At 35.9% G+C, this 26,868-nt stretch overlaps 2 protein-coding genes across 2 annotated transcripts; both read left to right on the forward strand.

The window, feature by feature from the left end:
• Window positions 1-592: 592 nt before the first annotated feature.
• On the forward strand, window positions 593-3,668 carry ae3 (alpha-esterase 3). Its single transcript, XM_089727524.1, has 3 exons — window positions 593-832; window positions 1,513-2,774; window positions 2,878-3,668. The coding sequence occupies exons 1-3, from the start codon at window positions 650-652 to the stop codon at window positions 3,383-3,385; spliced, it is 1,953 nt and encodes a 650-aa protein (XP_089583650.1). The 5' UTR covers window positions 593-649; the 3' UTR covers window positions 3,386-3,668.
• Window positions 3,669-15,293: 11,625 nt separating this feature from the next.
• On the forward strand, window positions 15,294-17,664 carry LOC149502885 (ATP-dependent DNA helicase PIF1-like). The gene is made up of 3 exons (XM_089727481.1): window positions 15,294-15,355; window positions 15,817-16,897; window positions 17,656-17,664. Exons 1-3 carry the CDS (start codon window positions 15,294-15,296, stop codon window positions 17,662-17,664), a joined length of 1,152 nt encoding a protein of 383 aa, XP_089583607.1.
• Window positions 17,665-26,868: the final 9,204 nt, after the last annotated feature.

The raw sequence follows: 26,868 nt of genomic DNA on the forward strand, positions 1-26,868 counted from the left end.
ACCCAGCAATTCAATTCTTACAAACAAACAGTAGGACTATATTGTGATTATTATCCGTAGAAAACACAAAAAATAAATATTTACTAGCTGACCCGGAAAACGTTGTTTTGCCATATTATATTAGATTTCTAAGGAATATCTAGTGTAGAAAAAAACAACAACTTATTGTAAGTGTGTAAGGATGTGGTAAATGAGTGAAAGAGGCATGTAGCGCTGTGAACGATGAGGGAATATAAAAATAACAAAACCTCATTCAACCTTAAAATGCCTCATTATAACAAAAACAAATTGTCCAAAAAATAAATAATAAATGTTAGGGGTGGACAACCCTTATCACTTAGGGGTATGAAAAATAGATAGAAGCCGATTCTCAGACCTACTGAACATGCAAATAAATTTTCATAAAAATCGGTCAAACCGTTTCAGAGCAGTATTGTTAACTAACATTGTGACACGAGAATTTTATATCTAAGATATAGTTTTACACAGCATCACTTTATCGTTACAGATTTTTGCGTATTTACTTTAAATTCCTTATCAATTGACATTATCGTTGACGTCCAAAAGATTCCTCATGTGTAGATAACACATATCGATCGATACTTGTATGAATTCATCTCAGTCTGATACGGTCAAATGAACGGTAGTAATGCGGCTTAAAGTTATATTACCTCTGCTTTTCTTCGCCAGTATCTCTGGTGAGGACTTCGAGTTGCCTATAGTAAATATAGGACAAGGCGCTGTGCTCGGTTCTCATGCTCACGATGGGGAATATTTTGCGTTTTACGGGATCCCTTATGCCGATTCTACGTCAGGACCTCATCGGTTTAAGGTAATACTGAATTATTATTTATCTTTTAATTTAAAAAGAAACAAAGTCCATTAACGTTTTTGTGTACACCTCATGCATGGCGTGTGATGCAAGATTAATAAAAAGTTTTTTGTAACACTAGTTGGATGAAACGAAGTGTACTAATACTTGGTATAGCGGCTATTCGACCCTTCAAACCAGTAAGCATATTCTTATAAGCTATGACATTATGCCCCATCACCAGTAAATGCCAGTTGGTGATCGCTATGTGCTGGTAGGATCATCAAGATAACACTGCTGCCAGTTCTGTGCGATACCTACGGGAAGTGATAGGGTGGTCCTATTCTGGGCAAAAAACTGTATGAATAACATTAAATTCGAATGTTTTTTTGACTGTTACATTAATCGACAATTATTCGAATGTCGTCTTCGGCCTAATTAGGTATGAGCGAATGAAAAATTCTTATTAGTCGATATTTCATTAATTAAATTTAGAGTGATCCTTGAACTAAATAACCTTGAAACGTATCTTAATTTTAATTATTTTAAGTGGTTTTCTATAATTATAATAATTGATTCATGATTTTTGAGACTTTCTTTATGGTCTGTCCTTATGTTACACAGCGGCTATATATCTCAGTTAGTAATAAAAATAATCTACTTTCAGTAAAAATGACAATAAAAATCTGTTTTCGTTTTAGGCACCATCATCACCTCCAAAATTTGAAGGTGCCTTTGTAGCGAACAGAAGAGATGTAAAATGTGTAAGACCACTTGGAGTGGGCTATGAAGGGACAGAGGATTGTCTAGTAGTTGACGTGGTAACACCTAATCTGGATGCTACAGCTCAACTACCAGTGATGGTCTGGGTGAAGGGAAAAGAGTTCGACAGTGAATATAATCAAGATTTTTCATTCCGTAATTTCGTCCAGAAAGATGTCGTTGTAGTTTCAATCAACTTCCGTGAATCTATACTAGGATTTTTATGTTTGGGCACTGAAGTGGCTCCGGGAAATGCTGGATTGAAAGATATCATAGCCGGATTGAAATGGGTAAAAGAAAATATTGCTCATTTTGGAGGAAACCCAGACGATGTTACTTTGTTTGGTCATGGTAGTGGTGCTGCTGCTGTTGATTTGGTTACTTTGTCACCCTTAGCTAATGGATTAGTACACAAAGCTATAGCACAAAGCGGTAATGCATTTGCTCCATGGGCTGTAACCCGTGACAACTTAAACTATGCCATTCAAGTAGCAGAGGCTCTTGGACATATCGTGACGAACATTCAGGAACTATCCGAAATATTTACTAGAACCAGTGTAGCTGCACTTATGGCTGTAATTAATGAATTGGATCTTACAGATAACTCATTGGCATTTGCTCCATGCTTAGAACGAGAAGCGTTGAGTGTAGAATCATTTATCACTAAATCGCCCTACCAAACAATTTTAGATGGAGAATTTTTACAAATACCTTTCATGACTGGGTTTGTAGAAAACGAAGGTACAATTCGTGCCACAGAAGCAATAGAACACGACTGGTTGCAAAGAATGGAAACTTCATTTCCAGACTTTCTCCAACCGGACTTACAATTTGAAAACGCAGAAGAAGAATCAGCAATTGCAGAGGAAATAAAAGATTTTTACTTCAAAAACGAACTTATAAGCATGTTCAATATTGAGGACTACCTATCGTATCACGGTGATACAATGATACTAGTGTCAACAATTAGAGAAGCTCGTATTCGTGCTGCAAGTTCAAGTTCACCAGTGTATTTATATCAGTTTTCGTACAGTGGATCTTTAGGAAAACCTTTCGTTGGACCTATTCAAGTCGACGCAGCTGCACATAGCGAAGAATTGGCCTATATGTTTTATGAAAAATCGGATGATAATATCCCTTTGCTCGATCTTACAATTGGAGATATTTTAGTCGAAAGATGGACAAACTTCGCCAAAACTGGGTAAGTTTAATGTAGTACTATAATTAGCATGTATTATTATATCATTTGTAGTTTTAATAATAGTTACTGATTAAAGTTGACAGCGTGTGATTTTTTATTCCAGGGCACCGGTAAGTGAGACTTCTCAGGTAGTGTGGAGACCTTTTACCACCGAAAACAACCATTATTTAAGAATCCTTGATGACAGCGAAGTCCGAGGTGATCAAGAAACTACACTGGAACTGGATTTACAAAACCCTTATCCAGAAACACTATTATTCTGGGAGGAAATTTACAATGAACATTTCTTGGATGCCAGAGGTAAATGGGAACTAAGTGAAAGGACTGAGGGAACTGAAGACGGTGATGAAAACGGAAGTGGAGAAGAACTTCCGGAAAATGGTGGAGAGGCCGACAACGGAAGTGGTGAAGAAGTAGACGAGGGAAATGAAGGCGAGCCTGAAGAAGACGAGGGAAATGAAGGCGAGCCTGAAGAAGACGAGGGAAACGAAGGAGAGCCTGAAGAAGATAATACACCCGGATCAGCATCAACGGCTATAGCTTATACGTTTCCCATACTAACTGTGTTCGCGCTCATAAACAAATTGCACTTATCTCAGATCATGTCTTAAACCCAGTAGATAACTTCTTCTACTGATGTAGTTTAACGATAAGAAAGTTAGATGAACACTTCATTGGATTTCTCCGGAAATTCAATAAAAGGGTTCGCTACAGAATCCATTTAATTTCATATCAGACATTAATATAGTTGTAAAATCGTATGAATGAGTCGTTCGAAGGAATAATTTTATGTTTCTTACAACTTGTATGGGCATAAGCTATTGTATTTTACTAGTTTTTAATAATTTTTAGAAAATGTACACTTTATATTTCGAAATAAATAGTGAATTCACAGTGCCTTTTTTATTTTATCTGATAAAATAGCCTTCTAAACGACATTATCGATGATCGTTATCTAATATCATATGTCAAGATGTGTATATCTTTGTTTTTACGTTTCGGCTATATGTAAGAAAATTATATAACTTGTTTCATTTTCAATACAATGAAAACGAGGTTGCTTCATCATCCTTTTTTTTCTTTTTTTCTTTTAGGCTTCACTCATATTTATATCTTTGATGCGAATAAAGTAAAAAAAAACTTTCAGCCTTAAATACATTGCGGTCACCGCCGCCCAGTAATAACAGCGAACTTTTTTCCGAGTTCTACTACTAAAATTCATTCTGTTTCTTAACCGGGTGTTTAGCCGTTTTCTAATTTAGGCAAACTAATTTATTATGAATCTTCTCGTTATCCTCCATATATACCCAATATTGGCGTTCGAAACCTAAATATTTTGTGTAGCTATCAATGGGTATTATTATCATCAGCCTATGGTAGTCTACTGCTGGACATAGGCCTCTCCAGTTGCACGCCACTAAACGCGATGATCGGCTTCTCCCATCCAGCACTCGCCAGCCATCCTGAATAGGCAGTGACTCCATCAAGCCTAATGGCGTCTTGTACTACGCTTGCTAATTCGCGGTCTCCACTCAAAAACACGCTGACCCCAACGGCTGTTCGGTTGACAAAATATATAGCCGGATATATAAAAATGGATATATTACATAAAAAAATACGGCTTGTAAATAGTACTTGCTATCATAAATCTAATGAGCTCGTAATTTATCAGCTAAAATTTCCGTTATCTACCTTCCAAGAATCGCTTTATTTATTATATTATCATCAGAATCGCACAGAGTTGCATGGTTACTTGATAAATTATCTAGGACGAAATTCAATTTGATTAATATTCTATTACATTCTTGCAACAACAAAAAAATCACATATTTAAATTTTTTTTTAAATAATAATCCGGTTTTATATTATTCAATTAGGAGAGAATTCTGAGAGCTGTAAAAATAAACAAGCAACCACCAGCTCATCAGCAAATAAATTTAAATCAACAACAAACAAGAAAAAAAATTGGCAGTAAATTTACATATTATTTATGTGATCGTTTCCTACGAGTTGCCATTATTCACAATACTATTATTACCATATTTCCTGAATCAAACTAATTTAAATTACATAATCTTATCCTTAATTACACAGATTACAAAGTTGAATGTATTAATGATTAATAAATTATTAAACATGTATTTCCGATATCTGATAAGTGCTTTTCGTTTAGATGTTCCACTTCAATTCCGGTCGGTTCGGGTTGATGATTTACGTTTTCTTATTTTATGAAGATTGTTTCTTCTTCTTTTCTCAACCGTGGCTGATAAGAGAGGGCTGACATAGTGTATGTACATTTTGTTCTTTGATGTGCCTGACTGCTTTAAAACTGCCCTGTTTGACGCCAACCTATATTACTAGAATAAAAGCGCCAAACTAAAAAGCAAATACTGGTAATTTTTATAAGAAGCGGCGAAAATCGAAGCAATTTCCTGGGTCCCGAATTGAGTGTATTCCTACTGAGCATCAATGTGAACTCATCCGCGTCAGCTCAAGAAAATTGAATAGAAATAAATTCTATGTTTCCAGTGATTACAGCATCAAAGCGGCCCCTCTTAGAAGCCATGTATAACATTTAATAAACCACCGGCATTGAATTTTCAAATAAAAATCCTAATATACATTTCAATGCTATTACTTCTGCACTGATAATTATCTGCCTTTGACGTGATTCCAATGTATTATTTTATCTTTATACCACTTTACCCGCATTCATCTCCTTATTCGCAATGATCACAATCCTTTGACGTTTATTAATATTAATTACTAACAAAAGGCAAGGACCATAAAACATGGGCCTCATAAAGCTGCAGAGCATATTGGCGTGGTGGGACATTAATACTGCAGATGTGGACACAATCATAAACAAACTTTATGCAACTCAAACAAAGGGCTTAAATGTTTTTAATTAAATTTTTAATAATCACATCGTCATCGTCAAAATTAATGTTTTATTTCTTTAATGGAGAAACGAGATAAAGACATCAAGAGCGAACCGGGTACTTCTTTTTTATCAAAATTACCGCATAAATAACTGAATGCGGCTAGATACAATTTAAAAAAGTGTGACGTTATTTGTAGACTAAATAAGAAGGTAGCTAACTATGCAACAATTATGTTAATGCATACAAAAATCAATAATACACAACGATCGGCATCACACATGACATCTGACATTGTGACAGTTATCAAAATATGTTGAAGTTATTAGATTCTTTTGAATAGACATCATTAATGTCACGAAAAAGTGATTGGACGATCGTTTCGTAATTTGATTAATATCTTTTTAAGTTAATTTTACATTCTTGCTCATAATAATATAGTGGTGCTTTGTCTCAAAGAAACTGTATTCTCCTGGATGACTGCAATAAGAATTTTGTGATGAATAAAGTAAACAAAAAAAAACTTAAAAATATGTAACTCACAAAAACCTAAACAGTATATTATTGTTATGTTTGCCATAACAAGCTGCAACATTGCCCTACAGGGTCTGGCTTATTTTTTAATTGTGGATGACTAATTTGTTCCTCTACTTCGTTAGTACCCTCAATTGTTTCTCGTTACCTATTATGTATAAGTACTTGTGCATTTGTCTGGAATTGCCGCGCACACGTGCTAGCCACGGTTTTTAATGTTACTCACCGTTCTGAAAGCTAGTGTTAATGTGGATAATACGTTTTTGTTGAAACGCAGTAAAATGAAAATACCATAGCTACGGTAGTCTATGAGATTATTTTGATATTTGTTCGATTCCTTTATCTTTTTATCTATTTTAAAATCGCAAATATTTGACATATAGCGTTTGCACAAAATATTAATTTTGAATAAATTTACTAATAAATATGTAGTAGATTAGTTAATCGAAAAGTTATTGACAGGACCATAAAATTTTGTTTTCTACTTTAAACAAAGAAGCAATCGAAGTAACTGACGATCAATCACACTTTGTCTATAAAATTAAAATTTCAGTCAGTGCAATAAATCATAGCTTAGACCGAATCTCCCAGGCAGCCGTGTACAGGCAAAAGTTGAAACGCAAAAATAATAGCGGTTTTAAAATAGTGCTATCCGGTTTTGTTCCGACCCAATACAAACGTCGCGAAGGCGCCCGTGCCGCAGCCGCCTCTTGCGGGCCATGTGGCCTCACATCCTGCCGCCGCCCTCACCTTACACGTTACAGATTGTTCATTACTTACGAATCTGCGGCTTGTGAAATATAAAATGTTAGTTCAACAGACTATATATTGGGAGTGCATTTTGCGAGTACATTAAACTGCAGTTATTACAAATGTTTTTTCAGAGAATTAATGAATGTGGAAGAATGTAACGTAATCGCTTCTTTTCATAAAAGCAATGTAAAAGATTGTGCTTAATAATTTCTTGATCTACTAGAATTTCTTTTTATTGCTTAGATGGGTGAACGAGCGCACAGCCCACCTGCTGTTAAATGTTTACTGGAGCCCATAGACATCTACAACGTCAATGCGCCACCCACCTTGAGATATAAGTTCTAAGGTCTCAAGTATAGTTGCCACACACACAACGGCTGCCCCACCCTTCAAACCGAACCGCATTACTGCTTCACGGCAGAAATAGGCGGGGCGGTGGTACCTACCCGTGCGGACTCACAAGAGGTCCTACCACCAGTAAAAAATAAAAAAATTACAAAATTTCGGTAAATCTAAGGAAATCTAAGGAAATAATACAAAATGTCGGTAAATCTAAGGAAATAATACAAAATGTCGGTAAATCTAAGGAAATTTATAGTTTTTAGTGGGGATGATTTTAATGACGACGAAATAAAAACGAATATGATCGAAATTGCTGAATTACTGACGTCTATGAGCAACAGTAACGACTCACCACCAGGTGAGCCGTATCCTAGACTGTCTAGAAAAACAATAAAAAAATTTAATAAGTTGACTGATATTTTACACCCCGCGAAATGCAAAAAAAAAAACAGTTAATGCGGATTCCGAATTTCGTATTACGCGGGAGAGATCTAACTTCCCTTTAGATTGCGCGTTCACAAATGATTAATTATGTCTATTTCACTTACTAGATATAATATAATATACTTGCAAGAACGATATGGCATCATTTGCTTGCATTTTGAAAAATAGATGACTGTAGGTAGCAAAACTTTTGGAACAAATAACGGATTGCTATTTATAACTATTAATGAAGTATTTTATTTTCTTTTTTGTTGTAGAATCAAAAGTTGTGTTTTTTTTTTTTGTAATACTAAAAAATTAAGAAGCACACTTTATAATATAGTGGTACAGGATTCTTGTTCAAACATCCACGAAGATTAGTTAGTTGTTTTTACACACAAAGCGATACTTCCTTACGATGTGTTAATGAGAACAAAGTAAATTTTAACGATTTGACACAGAGAATACTACGATTTTATGGTAGTATTAAACACTCGTTTAGAGTTACCATGTTTTGAAAGGTAGCATCAACGCTTCAGTGGGGACTTCAGTCGTAAATAATCAATTACCACGCTTAATAGTTATTGCTTTAAATGTTTCATGTTTGATACAGTTGTCATATTAAAACTAAAGGGTTTTATGTGGAAAAGGTAAGTTTACTGTAGACAACGAATTGGCTGTTCCCCTGGCAAAGCTGACTTGCGTTTACTAGCGACCGTGTCCAGTCACATAAATACTTCATAGTAATCAGGTCAACCGTACGGTCTGGTTATATTAGCAACAAAAAAAGGGATTTTTGAAATTACTTTCTCCACCTCCCTCAAATATTACTACCAAATATACTCTCTCAAATATACCCTCAAATATTGCCAGCAATGATTGTTTTCAGTTTTTATTTTATTACTTAGATGGGTGGACGAACTCACACTCCACCTGGTGTTAAGTGGTTACTAGATCCCATAGATATCTACAACGTAGATGCGCCACCCACCTTAAGATATAAGTTCTAAGATCTCAGTATAGTTAAAACGGCTGCCCCATCCTTCAAGCTGAAACGCATTACTGCTTCACCGCAGAAATAGGCGGAGCGGTGGTACCTATCCGTGCGGACTCACAAGAGGTCCTACCGCAAGAGTTATAAGGTAGTGGAATACAGAGCTTGGTGGCACTTTCGACAAATCACATGTATCTAGAACCACGCTGCGACTGGTCGAAACGATTATATACAGTATGGTTGGCTCTGCCCCTGGTATTGCTGACGTCCATAGGCGACGGTGACCACTCACCATTTGGTGGGCCGTATACCTACAAGAGCATTAAAAACAAAAGGTAACAGTTTGCTTTGTCAGTAACGTGGCGGTAAGAAGATGACGGGACCGACATACAATTTCTAATGCATTTTCAAACTTATCCTATAAAACAAACAGTCTGCAAAGTATTTCGTCATTAAACGAATTTTTTAACTAATTTAGAAAAAAATTACTACATGATTCAATTTCGATCACCGGCAAGAGCTAATAAGTAGTGTTATTGTTAAAGACTAATCAGAGTTTACTTGTACCTGCTTGAGTTAAGAGGAAAAACTTAGCTTAGTACATGAAAGTAGATTTTTTTTTTATTGCTTAGATGTGTGGACGAGCTCACAGCCCACCTGGTGTTAAGTGGTTACTGGAGCCCATAAACATCTACAACGTAAATGCGCCACACGCCTTGAGATATAGTTCTAAAGTCTCAGTATTGTCACAACGGCTGCCCCACCTTTCAAACCGAAACGCATTACTGCTTCACGGCAGAAATAGGCGGGGCGGTGGTACCTATTGTAGGTGGTAGCTATTAAAATTATCATGTCAAAATGAGTTGTTTTGTAAAATAGAATTTTCTTTTAAACAAGCAAAATAAACTTGTATATTTACACTTACTTATGCGCCGTTATTGCGAAATATATTTTGACAGTATAGGCATTCGAAAAAGTAAGTTTTATTCCACAGAGCATGCCCCGGACCCTCGTCATGCATCAGATAAAACTTTTATGTCGTTAATGTAATTTGAAAAATGTGTCGTTTGAATAAATTTATACCGTCTTTACAATAGTTAAATAATAATATCAGCAGGTACCATAGTTTTAAACAGTATTTAATGGATGTTATTATATATAAACCTTCCTCTTCAATCACTCTATCTATTAAAAAAAACCGCATCAAAATCCGTTGCGTAGTTTTAAAGATTTAAGCTTACATAGGGATATAGGGACACAGAAAGCGACTTTGTTTTATACTATGTAGTGATACAATCGTTTCTATATTAGATTTGACAATACCTGTTTTAGTAAAATGTTCTCCTTACTGTTATTGAATTACATAATTAAAAATCTAAGTGCCTTAGGTGATAAAGCGCATGCAGGTGGTTAATATATTTCTGTCGCGACGTATTCGTGAAATTGAATCGTGAATATTTACATTCAGATTGAATGCGCATTAATTTATTATTTTTGCTTAAGATTGAATTAACTTCTTGCATACAATAATTGACACAATTGATTAATTGTTCAAGCACATCTAGATCCGTTAACTTTTATTTATAATAACAATGTACTGATAATAATGAAAAATATTGTGGGAAAGTGCAGGAGTTTCAAACACAAATCACCACGACCAATAAAGAAAAGTAGGTCTAAATACAAAATTGCACCTTTGTGCTTTACAAGTCCACTTAGCTGAATAGCTTAGATTCAACTAGTCATGTGTTATTGACAGTAGGCGGCTTGTATTTATTCATAAGGTACTATATTGATCGCATCGCGGTATTGCTACAGAAAAAGGTCTGTTTAGGTTTTTCTTGAAATGAAAATATGAAATATACATCGTGATACATGTAAAAAAGGAATTTTGAAATGTGTCAATTTTATCTGATCCAGACGATGATGCAATGCTTTTGATATCGTAAATGTTTTCTGTTTTCAGAGGTGTAAGGCACAAAATATTATATATTAAACTATTATATTATACCTAGTGCAACTATAAGTTCTGTTACAAATGAAAACGCATTTTTTTTAAATGAATTAGTGCAATATTATTAAAATGTATACCTACATACTTATTATAGTCTCAGCAAAAAATAAAAATGGCCCCATTTCATATTGTAATCTAATGAACACGAGAAAATATGTGGGATGGCGCAAATCGAAACAAGTTTTTAAAATGTTATACGTGTTCCAAATTCAAAATAATGAAAAAGTTGAAATAAAGAAAAGTTTTCATGTAACAGTATTCATGGCCAGACTAGTTGCATAAAGGTTATATCTTACTGTGAAATCAACCACCTGATACTTTACTGCATATCTTAAGGCGGATGCTGCCATTCTCAGTGTAACGTCTATGAACTCCAGTAGCCAGTTAACACCAGGGCCATGAGCCGGACCACCTGTCTATGGATTAAAAAATTATTAAAAATTGATTGTGTGTCCATAACATTAAAGTTTAATATCGAACATTTCAAACTTAATTTTAATACACGATCGGTATATTTACCTCATACATTATTTAATTTTATGTTACATTTTGATACAAATTTTATATAAAAAAAACGTAATATTTCAAAGGCTTACTTAAGTATATCACATCAAGAAAAAGACAAAACTACACAAGGAATCGTATAAAATTAATTGAAAATAGCTAAAAACGTTTTATAGTCGATGTCGAGACTTGATAGTATTGATCAAACCGAAATTCAGAAAAAAAAACCAAAATATTTCTATCAACGTTCAACTAAATTATTATTGTTTATGGTCCACAGTTAATTAACTTGCAAAAACCAATTATTTCACGGCACACATATAATTTTGTTTGCGTGCACTATAAGCACCCTCACATATATTTTTTTATTTTTTATTTATTGCTTAGATGGGTGGAGGAGCTCACAGCCCACCTGGTGTTAAGTGGCTACTGGAGCCCATAGACATCTACAACGTAAATGCGCCACCCATCTTGAGACATAAGTCGACTTTAACAACAACTGTTACCGGATCGATGTTCCGAAATCTATAATACACCTTTAAATATAACCTAGACATCCTTGACCGACTGTCCAAAATATCCTACAACAAAAACATGGTAGACTAAATATACCTGGTGATAAAATTATCCTAATCGTTTCTGTATGGTAGCGGGTGTGGGTGTGCGCTCTTTTCTGTACACTGTTTACTGTTGTCTATTTAGATTTATTTATTTATTTGTTATTTTCTTACGAACTTACGTATTTGTTTCGGTACAATTAGTTTTTCGTTTACCGAATATAAGGCTAGGGTTTTTTTAATTGACGGTAATAGTAATCAGAAGATACGAGATTGAGACCACAATCGCTTCAATTCATCAGCTCTGCTAGGAACATTTATCGGAAGGCAGCGTCTTGGCTCAGCTCCTGGCATTGCTGACGTCCATGAACAGCAGTATCCACTCATCATCAGACAGGCCGTATGCCCGTCTGCTTGCAAGAGCTATAAAAATATCTTAATTTTCTATACTCTTAGTTTCCATTTTCATTGGACACCACCGTCTGGTCTGTTATTACCGTGAAGCGTGGGGTAATTGCGAACTCCAAAACTCGCGTTTCAACTTTTATAATATATCTTCTTTTTTTCTCCACCTTATCCCACTAGGTGGGGTCGGCACAGCAATTTTTTCTTTTCCATTCTCTTCTATCAGCCGTCATCTCAACACTCACTCCTCTCTCTCTCTCATATCGTCATACAACACTCCATCCCTGTCTTCTTCGGTCGACCTCTTCCCCTCTACCTTGTACTACCATTTCCATACATCTTCTAGTCACATGCATCTTCTCTCTACGCATCACATGCCCATACCACGCTTACAGCTTATATAATATATTAACGTACAATTCAAATACTACGGATGATCACTTCGAACGTATACAGAACATAAAGATAGTCTCAAGTGAATGTAAAGACCATTGTGAACATTACGTTAGAAATACATCGTACAAATTGCTTGAAGCTATGAATTATGAAATCGTTCGACGTGCTTTCAGACAAATGAACCGACGGCTTGTTGGGCACTTCTGAAGCTTGAGATCTGGATTCCGAACAGCGCTGAGTAATTGAGGCTATATCGGGAACTCCTCGAACACGAGTACTGTGATGGGCATTTAAAAGTTTTGAGTAGCTATGAGTTATGGGATCGCTGTCGTTTTATTGTTTTTTCTTCGCGTTAAGCAGGCAACTGCAGGTTGACTGAGCAGCCAAAAAATTTAAAGATCAAATAATAAATAAAAGAAGTATTTATAAAAGTATTCAACTTTTAGTATGCACTAACTGCTTACTCTTTAAGTTATATTGCTTATATTATTCAAACACGAAATATGTTTTTGTGTGTAACCTATAATTTCGTGTGCATTAGTATTTATATATATGCCCATGGGATATACCTACAGCAGTGATTCTCAACCTTTTTTTGTTGCGGCACATATATAACGATTTCAAAATTTGGCGGCACACAAAAAAAAAGATAAAAATTATTTACTTACTACAACACACTGCATAAATTGTTTATCAAAAAAATTTTATATACGAAATAAACTAAAATATACTATAATTTTTTTTGTGGATTTAAATATATATTCATGTTTAAAATATTTTTCTTTTAATATTATATAATTTAATAATATTAACATTATTATATATTCGCAAAATTTGGCGGCACACTTTTGAAATTTGGCGGCACACAAAAGTGCCGCGGAACAGTGGTTGAGAATTACTGACCTACAGTATCTATAGTCTACATGTGGTCTTTAACTTCCATCGCCTGACAGACCACAGTTATTGGATGAGAAAATCCCTTATATAACATAGCATCGACTTGTCCAATGTCCTGTTTATTTTGGACTAAGTTTTTTCTGCTTTAGGACAGTGATAAAATTTACAATTGAGAGTTCGATCGCATGTATCAACATGGTTGGCAATATTGTTACGGCAGTAAGAGTAACGCCATCTATCGCCGAATAGTCGAACGAATATCGAAGGATCTAGTGGCACCTAGAACGCTCGATAAGTACAACGCCCTCTATTGTCAGATAACGGAAATACAATACTCGAAACGTGTGGAATATTCTCATAAATCTAACGATGTGGTATCGGCTATAAAAGCGTTGCGGAGATAGCACGCAGTCAGTTAGTGATCGGAACTGCTCGAAGCGAAACAGCGAAAGGATCACCTGAAGTGAGGCGGAAGAAGCGAACTGAGAATTTTAAAGTGTATTAAGTGTTAAATACAGTTTTATTTATCCCGAAGGTCAGCACGTAACAATTTTCATGTTTTCTGTCTATGGGCTCCGACTTACTTAACACCTCGTATCCACAACGAATAAAAGCCACCCAGTGAACATCTATATATATAAAAGAAAGTCGTGTTAGTTACTTCACTTATAACTCAAGAACGGCTGAACCGATTTAGCTGAAAATTGGCAGGGAGGTAGTTTAGAGCCAGGAGAAGGACATAGGATACTTTTTATCCCGTTCGACATCATTCCCGTGTGACTTGACATTTAACGTCAGTCACTATAAAACGTGGTATAACAAAAAAGAATCAGACTTGGAATAACAAAATTGACGTATAATGACAGCTATGTAATGACGTATGGATGACAATTTGATATTTGTAAGAAATCAATAATAAAACTATTTCTATTAAATAAATAATTCACATTATTGCCCAATTGCCCATTCGTATAAACAGTGAAGTGAACTATAAAACTCGGTATGGTTGAAAATTTAAGTTTTTAGGTGAAGTGAAGTTTAATTAATAATGCCGCGACCAAGACGATCGAATCTTTCCCGACAAAGCCGTGATGCAAGAAGAATACGAAATACTGCAAATGAAAGGACTGAAGAAGAACAAGAAATTGCACGTGAACAGCGCCGCGATAGTATGGCTCGACTTCGTGCTTCTCAATCACGAGAGCAAAGTGAAGCAGCCCGTGAAACAGTTCGGTTGGCAATGCAGAATCGTCGAGCGAACAACAGAGGTCAACAAATAGATAATTTGCGACGCAGAACAAGATATTTATCAAGTGCTGATTTGAATCGAGCAGCGTTTCAATACGATTGCAGCAATGATTACAGCTTGCATCCTAGCGTTTGCATTGGGCAAATGGACGTAGTTTGCGAGTATTGTGGTGCATTAAAGTTTTCCGGAGAAACGCCTGGATTATGCTGCCTTAATGGTAAAGTGAAATTGCCATTGTTGACTCCGCCACCTGAGCCATTGTATTCATTGCTTTGTGGCGAAACACAAGAATCACGCCACTTTCTTGCAAATACTCAAAAATACAATGGTTCTTTCCAGATGACGTCATTTGGGGCAGATATTATCGAAGAACGGACGTCATCCTACTGTTACGCATTTGGCGGTGCATCTGGAGAATGGTCAACGAGTATATTTCACGGCTTCGAATGCTACGCAACGTGCTGAAACACCTCCAGCAACTACATTGACCAGTTTTTTTTCAATCTGCCAAAGCGATCAGTTTGCACGAACTTTGCTTTACTCGGAGATGCCACGTTATTATACTTGGAATGCTTCATCGAAGAATTTTCAAAGACGGAAGCAAGGCGATGCGGTTCCTGGGTATCCAGAGGTGCGTTCTACTGATGCTCTTGGTCGTATGTATACAGTTCATCTAAAGAATAATGAATGTTTCTATTTGCGGTTGTTGCTGGTAAATGTGCGTGGGTCAACGTCATTTGAGTCACTACGAACTGTTAATGGTGTAATATTCCCAACATATCGTGCTGCATGTGAAGAATTGAAGTTATTAGAAAACGATAGTCATTGGGATACGACAATCGCTGAAGCCATTATCTCTGCATCTCCAAGTCAGATACGCACATTATTCGCTATCATAATTTCGACATGTTTTCCATCAAACCCATGTAACCTGTGGCACAAATACAAGGATAATATGTCAGAAGATATTTTACATCAAATTCGTGTCAGTTCCAGAAATCACGATATTGAGATGAATGAGGAGATACATAATCGTGCTTTACTCTTGATCGAAGATATGTGTTACCTCATGTGCGGTAATTTATTAATCAGGTTAGGAATGCCAGCACCATATCGTGAAATGAATGACGCATTTAATCGAGAATTGGAAAGGGAACGTGAATATGATCACCAGGAATTAGATTTAGTAGTTCAAACGAATGTACCCCTGTTGAATTACCAACAAAAGGAAGTTTATGATACTTTAATGAAGGCAATCGATGATGAAAATGGTGGTTTATATTTCCTAGATGCCCCTGGTGGAACTGGCAAGACATTCCTCATGTCATTAGTTTTAGCAACTGTTCGGGCGAGATTTAACATAGCGGTTGCAGTTGCTTCTTCTGGAATAGCAGCCACATTGTTAGAAGGATGCCGTACGGCTCATTCAGCATTCAAATTACCGTTAAATCTTCAAACTATTGAAGAACCAACGTGTAATATTGCAAAACACTCAGCAATGGCCAAAGTTTTAGCGGTATCGAAAATCATCATCTGGGACGAATGCACAATGGCGCATAAACGTGCATTAGAAGCACTTAACCGAACATTAAAAGATTTACGCAATGACTCGAGATGTTTTGGAGGAGCAATGATTTTACTTTCTGGCGATTTCCGCCAAATACTGCCAGTAATTCCAAGATCTACGGCTGCCGACGAAATAAACGCTTGCCTCAAATCGTCAAATCTATGGCGCCATGTGAAGAAACTGCAACTGACAACAAACATGAGAGTTACATTGCTTAATGATACATCTGCTGAAGATTTCTCGGAGCAATTGCTGACTATCGGTAATGGTCAAGTACCTGTCGATGAATCGAGCGGATTAATATCATTTCCAAATAATTTCTGTAATTTTGTCTCATCAAAAGACGAACTTATCAACAATGTATTTCCAGAAATTATTTCTAACTACAAAAATTATGAATGGATGAGTGAGCGAGCAATTTTAGCGGCTAAGAATAAAGATGTAGATGACCTAAACTACATAATTCAAAATAAGATCATTGGAACAATGCATTCATTCAAATCTATTGACTGCGTCACAAATGAAGATGAAGCCACCAACTATCCAATTGAATTTTTAAACTCTTTGGACGTGCCTGGCTTACCACCGCACAATTTACGCCTAAAGGTTGGCTCCGTAGTAATCATGCTTCGAAACATAAACCTACCAAAACTGTGCAACGGTACGCGTTTGGTGGTTAGAAAATTGATGAACAATGTAATTTACGCTACGATAATGATAGGAAAATTCAAAGGTGAGGAAGTTCTCATTCCGAGGATACCGATGATCCCAACCGATATGCCGTTTGAATTTAAAAGACTTCAATTTCCGATACGTCTTGCATTTGCCATGACCATCAACAAATCACAAGGCCAATCCTTAAAAGTTTGTGGTTTAAATCTAGAACATTCATGTTTTTCCCATGGTCAATTATACGTGGCATGTTCACGGGTCGGAAGACCATCTGCGTTGTTTGTTTTTGCGCCTGATAATAAAACAAAAAATGTCGTGTATCACAAGGTACTTAAATGAAGAGCAACCTATGTACTAAAATACAGAAATAATTATGAATGATTGATGTAGAAATTTAATTTTCTTTGTATTTTTTCCAATAAAAAAAAAATCTGCTTATTTATTGACATTAAGGCGGAACAAAGTTCGCCGGGTCAGCTAGTTAATTTAATAAAATTAGAGTAAACAAACTGAAACAAATCAATATATGTGTACTCGAATCACATGGCAAAGTTGATTCGTTTGTTACGAGCACGTGTGTACTGCATCCGGCAGCTTTCCTCTGTCACATGAATACAAGTAATTATTGGAAAACGATTCGCATGTACTCAGTACTATTAAACGTGAGTTGAGATGTGGTTGTATTGTTTCAGAGATTATAAACGTTTGTTTTCGTCATTCGTTTCCATACAAAACGTCATCCTTCCTTTACCTACTACATACCTACAGGTATAGAAAGACATCAACTTGTATTTTTTTTTCTTATATGGTTGTACGAGGTCACAGCCCACCTGGTGTTAAGTGGTTACTGGAGCCCATAGACATCTACAACGTAAATACCGCCACCCACCTTGATATATGAGGTCTCAGTATAGTTACAACGGCTGCCCCACTCTTCAAACTGAAACGCATTACTGCTTCACAGTAAAAATAAGCGGGGTGTGGTACCTACCCGTGCGGACTCACGCGAGGTCCTACCACCAGTAATTATGCAAATTATAATTTTGCGGGTTTGATTTTTATTACACGATGTTATTCCTTTACCATGGAAGTCAATCGTGAATATTTCTTAAGTAGGTATTTCATTAGAAAAATTGGTACCCGCCTGCGGGATTCCAAAACAGGTGAATCGTTTTATCCTTTAGGCCACGACGACTTCAGGTTGAGTCCGTGAGCTGGAATAGCCCCTTAGGCTACCAGCAAATAGGTAGGGGAAAAAGCGTGTTCACACAAAAACATAGTACAATATTTAGTGTTTTAATTTTAAACCTTTGCATTAAACAATTAATTCCATGTCCGCGGTCCTAGATTTTAGTCTAATTTCAATAATGTAAAACCACACCGAAATATCTTGTCCTAGATCCGGAAGGCAAAGCCTAGTCTAAATCTGGCGTGTTGCAATGGCCGTCTCTCAATTTTCATTAATAAACTAGCCGGTTAAGCGGTTTTCTGTGTTCCATGTGTTCCTAAAATACTTCGCTCTGATACTGTTCCTCGTTCGGATAGCTTAAAAACGTCGCTTTAATTAATAGCATTAAGCGAACGTAGAATGGCTTTTCGTGTTTTTTTAAAATTCAATTTCTCAATTAAATGTGCTATCATTAAAATTATTTGATTTTCGTTCGCAAAGAGATCATATTTATATTTTTATAACGACTAGTAGTAGTCGAAATTCGACTATAATGAATTTAAATTCTAAGTTTGAGCACTATTTAGGTGTTAAAGAACTATTATATATTACTTTTAATTTTTTTTATTGCTTAGATGGGTAGACGAGCTCACAGCCCACCTGGTGTTAAGTGGTTACTGGAGCCCATAGACATCTACAATGTAAATGCGCCACCCACCTTGAGATATAAGTTCTAAGGTCTCAGTATGGTTACAACGGCTGCCCCACCCTTCAAACCGAAACGCATTACTGCTTCACGGCAGAAATAGGAGGGGCGGTGGTACCTACCCGTGCGGACTCACAAGAGGTCCTACCACCAGTCGCTTACCGTCACATTAACCTATAATCACTGATTTCGCCAACTACAGACACATAGTATTAAAGATAAACAAGATTAACCTATTCTCAATTTGACGACAGACTTTATGCAATAACAAAAGTTTGACAATGAACATAGAGTATTTAGATGTGTGTGTGTCACATACATGATAGTGTGTGTAATGTTTTATTTATTGGTTTAATGTATTATTAATACACAATTTAAAAAAAAAATTAGATTTCTGCAGTCCTTCTCTATAGGTGTGGGAATTTTCATACTCCTCCGTCCGCGCAATTTGCGTAAAAAGGGGTACAAAGTTTTTGCTTCACGTATTAATATAATATAACGATTATATGTAATTATTTTTTCCTTTTACTAATTTAATTACTAGCTCGGCGAGTGCTATGTGCTTATGAGGTATATAAATATTACCTACATACATATGTTAACGTCGCCATTCTGAGCCTGAGTCATCAGATCGTAAGACTGAATTACATTGTCATAAAAAATATCTGAACCTTCAAAACGGCGTACTTAGCGGAAGAAATAAGCAGAACTGCGATACTCCTTCCAGTCTACAATAGTTAAAATCATTTCATTCACATTATGTTAATCCATCACAATTTTCAAAAAAATTCTATACACCCAAGAATTGTGTATATTTACTGTGTTACCTGTCATGCCATACAAGCTTCTTTATTCATTATTCATCTATTAAATTTCGAAGAATATGTATGAATCTTTTTGCACCAATTTTTTTTCCAACGTACTCTATACTCTATGATATTCATTTTTCCACAGAATTCCTTGGATAGATAGATATTTAATTATCTCTCATATTATCAGCATGCACTTTATTATGACCTCCAGCCGTTACTTAGTCTGTACGAAAGAAATAACCCCGTTTTTTTTTAAATATGTCACTCTAACTGCATCCGCTTGCTTGCTGAGTAAAAAATCCATCATTGACCTTCCTTAATTACCTTTTAACATCCTAACCCACACAAAACACTAAAATAAAAGGCCATTGGGTCTAAGGGTCATTTTGCGCTAAGTGACTGTGACATTTCAGGTGCATAATTGGGGATAGGACTGACGTATCCCCCCTTCAGTGGGTAGGTGGTGTAGTCAGGCGTCGACGTGTCAAGTCGAGGACTGAATAATATATATGGACAGAGGCGGATGGCTCTACCACTTAGCTGTCTATCAATAATGTATGCAGTAGACTGTTTGCATTCCTTTAATACACCTACTATTTTGCTAGCATTTGTTCTTCTTTGATGACTATTGCTTTGATTGAGCCTTAGGATGTATTTTTTGAGGCGGTTGAAAAAGGATCAAGATTATTTAGTTGGATTTTTCTTTCGAGAAAGGCCTTTTAACTATTTCTATGATGAATATGGGTTTTAAATAGAAGGTGGTTAGCTGTGAGCTTGAATTTCCATCTGCGCCAATGAAAAATATTGTGTGATATGGCTTCTCGAATGTAAGTTCAATACAGGGTAACATCTTAACAGCATTGATAAATAAAATTAAATGAACGTTAGTATGTAAAGAAATTAATGATAAGCAAATATTGTCAAATCTACACGAAACTTTATTAACACAGCCCTCTCAATAAGGTAGCCATTACTCTAAATGTCAACAGCTATACAAAAACTTCATTAGAGACTCATCGTGGAAGTGAATTATAAACGCATAAGTCTGAGCTTGCAGCGTTCCCGGGAGGCCTGTTCAACATAAATTGTATCTTCTGTCCTTATCTCACTTTGAAACTGTACTGTAGGAGGGAGCAGTACGCAATCACTATGAGCGTCAAAGATCAGTATGGGGCGCGAGCGCAGGTGTGACGCCGGATATGCCTGAAAGTACATACACACGAAGGGGAAGGGGGAACAAAAATAATGGGGGGACAAGGGAGGGGAAGCGAACTGCTCGCGTCAAATTTAATACGACACGTATGGTTGGTTTCTTTTGGTTTATTTCGAAATGAAATAAAACGCACGTGTAGAATTAATTGGCTGGGTTTGGTTTCTATTACATTTCTTTTGTGTGTGTTGTTTACATAGAATTAAATTATCTGAATTAGCTTAAAGGTGTATCTTACAGTTTTCAGATTCAAAAGTATCTAAAATTAAATTATTTAAGACACTGGAAGTGTAATTTGAAATGACTAATGTAAGGTGCAAAACTATTTTTTGTTCAAAAAGAGTAGTACACTTTGCAAGTATTTCATAGGTTTCAAAAACTTTATTTTCTTTTAAAAACATATTTTTCTACAGAGTGTATTTTTTTGCTAAAGGAACTTTCTATTAAAACTTTTAAATTTTCATGTAGGATATGTTCTTCTCTAAAATGCCGAATGATTTCAAAGAAGAAATTATATAAACGAGTACTTTCAGAGTACAGGATTTGAAAAGAGTACGGTTAGCAAAAAAAGAGTATAGAACTCAGTAAATAAGTATAGTCGGTCACCTTACTAATGTAAATGGCCATCAAATGGTCATGATGGATCATCAAAATTCAAAATGTCAGTCAAAAAGTATAAATACATGATTTTATACGAATCAAAACATTCGAGAACGGATGCCATTAAGGTGGGTTTACATTTACCGGCAAACGTAGGTCAACGACCCGCTTTTTGTGCGCAGCGGCTGCGGCAGTTTCCTGTGACAATTTGTTTCTTTTTTTCTCTCACAATACCGTTATGGAGTCACATTTTTAATTTCTAAACGGCTTTTTTAAAGCATTTTTAAAACGTAATTAAGATAAACTAATGATTGATTTAGAGAATAGTCATACATTAATTAAAACGACACAAACCGACTATGTAGGCTTATTAACTATTTCTTGGCTTAAATAAAACACTTAAGTCGAAAACAAAATATTATAAGGCCTAAATTAAACACAATCTCCTTTTTTTGATATGATTTTACTTCAACTTTACAATAATATGTATAAAAACATAAAATATATATAAAAACTAGCTGACCCGGCAAACGTTGTGTTGCCTTAAATAAGATTTCTAGGGAAATTCTACTGTAGAAAAAAAACCTCATTTAACCACATAATACCTCATTATAAACAAAAAAAATATATCCAAAAAATTTAAATAAAAAATAAACGTTTGGGGTGGACAACCCTTTTCACTTAGGGGTATGAAAAATAGATAGTAGCCGATTCTCAGACCTACTGAACATACTATTGATACACAAATATATTATAACCAAAAAAACATGGCTGAAAAATGTATAGTATTGTATAGCTCTCAAATATATTAAGTGTATATATTATCTATGATGTATAGTGAGTAAGTAAGACAGGAGACCGGTTTCGTCCTCATCCCTACTACGTGATGTTTGCTGGATGAGTGGTGACACCTGGCGGGGATAGCTGATCGATTGATAGTTGATCAGTAGTCGACCGGCGAGGGCGGGAGATCAAATTCAATTTTAAAAAAATCATAAGTAAAGGAACTTGAAATTATAAACTCTGAATAAGAATTTATTGTACTACAATTATAATATTTGATTGCCATCTTGCAACCTTATTGCGGATCTGTGCATAGAATAAAAAAAATATTAATCGGGATGGAAAAATAGGGGTTGATCGTATAAGAGTGAAAATTGAGAGTAATATGATTTTTTTAATTTTAAGTCATGACAAAACAAAATAAAAAACTTGCCAAAAAATTAAAGTTTATAATTAAAAGTTTATAAATAAAATTCATAGAGGGATGAAAAATTGAGAGTAACATCAGATTTTTTATTTTAATTCATGACAAAATAAAAATAAAAATGAAAATCTTGCCAAAAAAATTTAAGTTTATAATTAACAAATAAAAAATAGGGGTTGATCGTAGAGGGGTGAAAATTTCAGAGTAATATGATTTTTTTCATTCTATGTCATGACAAATAAATACAAAATTCTCGCAAAAATTTTTAAAGTTTTTAATTAGCAAATAAAAAATAAGGATTGATCGTAGAGGGGTCAAAATTTAGGGTTGTATGTATTTTTGTATGTTGTATCATAAAAAAATTAAATCGAAAATTTTTGTCTAAAAAATAACAAATAAAATTTAGGGGTGGACCACCCTTAACATTTAGGTGGATGAAAAATAGATGTTGTTCGATTCTCAACCCTGACCGATATGCAAGCTAAGATTCATGAAAATCGGTCGGGCCGTTTCGGAGGAGTATGGGAACGAACATTGTGACACGAGAATTTTATATATTAGATATAATAAAAGATTTAACACCATATATGTAGGTATAACGCTATGTTACGGTTGTTGCTCTGTTTTGCTGTGATGTATATTATTATTGTTGCACTTCTATTTTGAGTGTTGTACACGTCTGTAACGGTATTTCAATCACCATTTAACAATATTGTTGTTATTTAATGTATATTCTTTGTGAAAATGGCAATGTTGTATCTTTTATATAAATGATAACATTTTTTCTTTAGTCAATTTTAAATTAACGAACACCTTGCTACTAGTATTTTGGCCTTCGATTTATTATTATATTAACGACTTAGCGATAGTGACTTTTAGGTCGACATGTCCTTCGGATGAGGCTTGTAAATGATCTATAGAAGTAGGCGGCGACTGCGCCGTGCCTCTGAACTTGACGGTAACCGTTTACCGTCAGCCGTAAGATTTTCAAAGGCTATCAAATAACCCATATAAATAAGCATTGTTTATTTGCGCTTAAAAGTTTTATCTGACAGCAAACCAACGAAGGATATTTATGACTTACTAGAAGTCAGTCACAAATTGTAGCGTGAGACTAGTCTTGAACTTAAGATCTCTCGTATGAGAAGAACGAATTACATTGAGGGAACGAGCACGATTAGGAAACCCCGGCGATACCCGGATCGCACAGTCAGTAGCAATACCGTCGCCCACTTTGAAAAATCACCTCGAAACCTCGATAGCCGGTGTCTCAATTAAAACAAAACTTTTTGATTACAAAATAGTTTATATTTACATTTTTATTGCTTCGATGAACGGACGAGCTCACGTCCCACCTAGTGTTAAGTGGTTACCGGAGCCCATAGACATCTACAACGCAAATGCCTTCACCCACCTTGAGGCATGAGTTCTAAGTCTTAGCTTTTACAGTATAACGGCTGCCCCGCCCTTCAGACCGAAACGCATTACTGCTTCACGGCAGAAATAGGCAGGATGGTGGTACCTACCCGTCCGGACTCACAAGACGTCCTACCACCAGTTTACTATAAGTTTCATATTCTGTGGTTATCCGCTGAGTGTCGCAGCGTCGCGTTCAATTATTTGCCATTCGAATGCTGCACTTCGCTAATTCAAATTGACACATCAGGCCAGACGAAAATATCCGCGACCGTCTGGCGGTCCGGGTGTGAGTCAGGTGTACCACCCCCCTAACTCTCGGTTCGTACTCAGCTCCGATGTTGTCATAATAGTTTTTGACAGTGTAAAACTGCCTCCGCTTGAGTGCATCGAATTTTAAATTCATTTCACAGTTGGCCGCTGAGTTGCAAGCAAATTTTTGATATTGTAGTTTTATTTTCTAGTCGTGATGCCTATGTTTCCACACTATTGTGGGTTAAAAGAGTCGTTGGTCACAAGATTTTGAATATGTTATTTTGTATTGTAACTGTTCCACAAATCACTAACGATTGTTAAGCATTACTGAAATAATTACAATCTCAAATTTTTTGCTATTTTATTGCTATTAAATTGTTTTAATTGCTACAAGGACCTACGGCAGGTCTACGACTCTACGGCGGCAGCTACATAGGTCCCGCTCGGTGCTACGCAGGGCCACACGTGAATGGACGCGCTCGTTCGCTTAGAAATCCTCACGATCAATGTATAAATAATCGTTTACCAATGCGTCCGAAAACACGCAAACCATCGTCCGTAGTACGATATTTCAGGAAGGTATTCCCCCGTCCGTCAGACGCAACTTCAGCACATCCTATTTATAAGCGTCTATGTATAAATTCACTAAAAGTTAACACCGCAACACACGTAACGAATATAAACTCGGAAAAGCCTCTATTAATAATCGACCGACTGACTTTGCTACCAAAAATAATAGTCTAATTGTGAAAAGTTTATGCGCGATGGGTCGTGGACCGGGGCTATCTTGGGGCGGCTAAACTTAGTGGTGCGTGCGAGCCAGATGGTAAAATTAGTGCTGAGACGCCGTCTGGTGCGGTGGTCTTCATGACGCCATCGCTGCCACGTCCATTCACTGCGGCTCACCTCGCGCCGCCGCGCAATTGCCAAACTTACGACATTCCATTTTCGAACTGGCCGCCATATTGTCAACTGTCAGGTCGGCCATTTTGTTATTGATTTATTGGCACAGAAGATCAACAAAGTAATATGTACATTCTTTTAAGAAACAAGCATGACAAACTCTGAGTTGTTTCCGTTACTATTCGTGTTCTTCCATATCGGCCACATTACTATCATAGTGATGTAATTTAAATTAATGAAATCTATGGATACTAGGATTACCCAAACTTCATATTTTCTAGTTTGGCTGTCCATTACAAAACATTTGTCCTCTCATAATACAAAAAATAACGCAAAATGCGAGAGTAATTCGGAGTGGCTCAAATTTCAAGGCCTGTTGAGCCCAGAGGCTTTGACCCGGGGAAATGTGGTGGAGCGGCAAATCAAAGGGTTTTTAAAGGGCCTTTTGTTTTCATCGGTTCATTAATGAGAGGATAATTACATGAAATGTCCGGTGGACAACCTTTCCAGAGGCGTTGTTGTCGTCACGTTGTTAACGCACCAGTGTCTTCATATCAGAAGGTTTTTTATCTACTTTCAGTATACTGACATACTATTTGTTTCAATATTGTCGTTACGAAGTAACGATACTAAGCTGATGAATACAAGGTTGCTTCTTGTGACGTGTAATTACATGAACAAGAAACCTTGTGTGATTGCATTGTAAATCAAACATAAATGAATAGGTGTGAGAGGGGTATTTTCTGAGACTTTCAATTTCAACGGGTCTTGGTGAAAGTACTTGAATATTTACACGATTTTTTTATTTAATATTAATATTTATTTAATTAATATTTAATGGCCGTCTGATGTAGTGCTAAGTGACATGGTCACTACACAAGGGGGTAGCGGGCTCGAAGCTCGCCAACGGAAGATATTTATATGATAAATATAAAAAATGTATTTTCCAGGGTTCTGGATATATATTAAATATATGTATGTGTATAATAAAAATCTTACACTTATTTCCGTTATCTGGTAACCTGTAACAGAAGTTCTTTACGAACTTAGCACGGGACCGGTTAACGTGGCGTGATTGTTAGTAAATGTTTATTATTATTATTATTTATTTATTTATTTATAAACTATTTGCTGCCATTGATTACTCTACTTTTTCATCAAGCGTATTTGTTTTATAATATGTCAATATGTGTATTGGTTTTATCAAAAGATCCGACAACCAATTATTTCACCCCACACGTCGAATAAATTAACAATTTTTTTTCTAGGGTTTCAGCCTCTTAGACTTATTTATTTTAGACCGATTCTTTAAAGAAAGTCGATAATAAGAATGAAGAACATTTAATGCGAATAAATAAAATGATGGGTACCTATCTACTCGTGAATATTTAGCCTCAATCACAACGTCGATATACCGTAACCACTACATTTAAAGCTTAACAATAAGCTGATCACTTACATTAAATATAATTCTCACTAGTCATAATGAAGCCAGAGTAGCTTCTCGAGGCTACTAAAACATAAATTCTTTGAAATATATACCCTTTTAATAACCTAACTAAGACGAATTCACTACTCATCTGCTTTTGACCTTAACCTCAAAAAATCACAGCCCAGATTGTGAAATC

The sequence above is a fragment of the Bombyx mandarina genome, chromosome 05 (assembly GCF_030267445.1).
Source record: "Bombyx mandarina strain Sakado chromosome 05, ASM3026744v2".
Classification (NCBI taxonomy): Eukaryota; Metazoa; Arthropoda; class Insecta; order Lepidoptera; family Bombycidae; genus Bombyx; species Bombyx mandarina.

Coding starts and splice junctions, on each gene's coding strand:
- ae3 (XM_089727524.1), top strand. CDS start 650: ATGCGGCTTAAAGTTATATTACCTCTGCTTTTCTTCGCCAGTATCTCT. Junction 833..1,512: donor CAGGACCTCATCGGTTTAAG/GTAATACTGAAT, acceptor TTTTCGTTTTAG/GCACCATCATCACCTCCAAA. Junction 2,775..2,877: donor ACAAACTTCGCCAAAACTGG/GTAAGTTTAATG, acceptor TTTTTATTCCAG/GGCACCGGTAAGTGAGACTT.
- LOC149502885 (XM_089727481.1), top strand. CDS start 15,294: ATGCTTCATCGAAGAATTTTCAAAGACGGAAGCAAGGCGATGCGGTTC. Junction 15,356..15,816: donor CGGTTCCTGGGTATCCAGAG/GTGCGTTCTACT, acceptor TTTATTAATCAG/GTTAGGAATGCCAGCACCAT.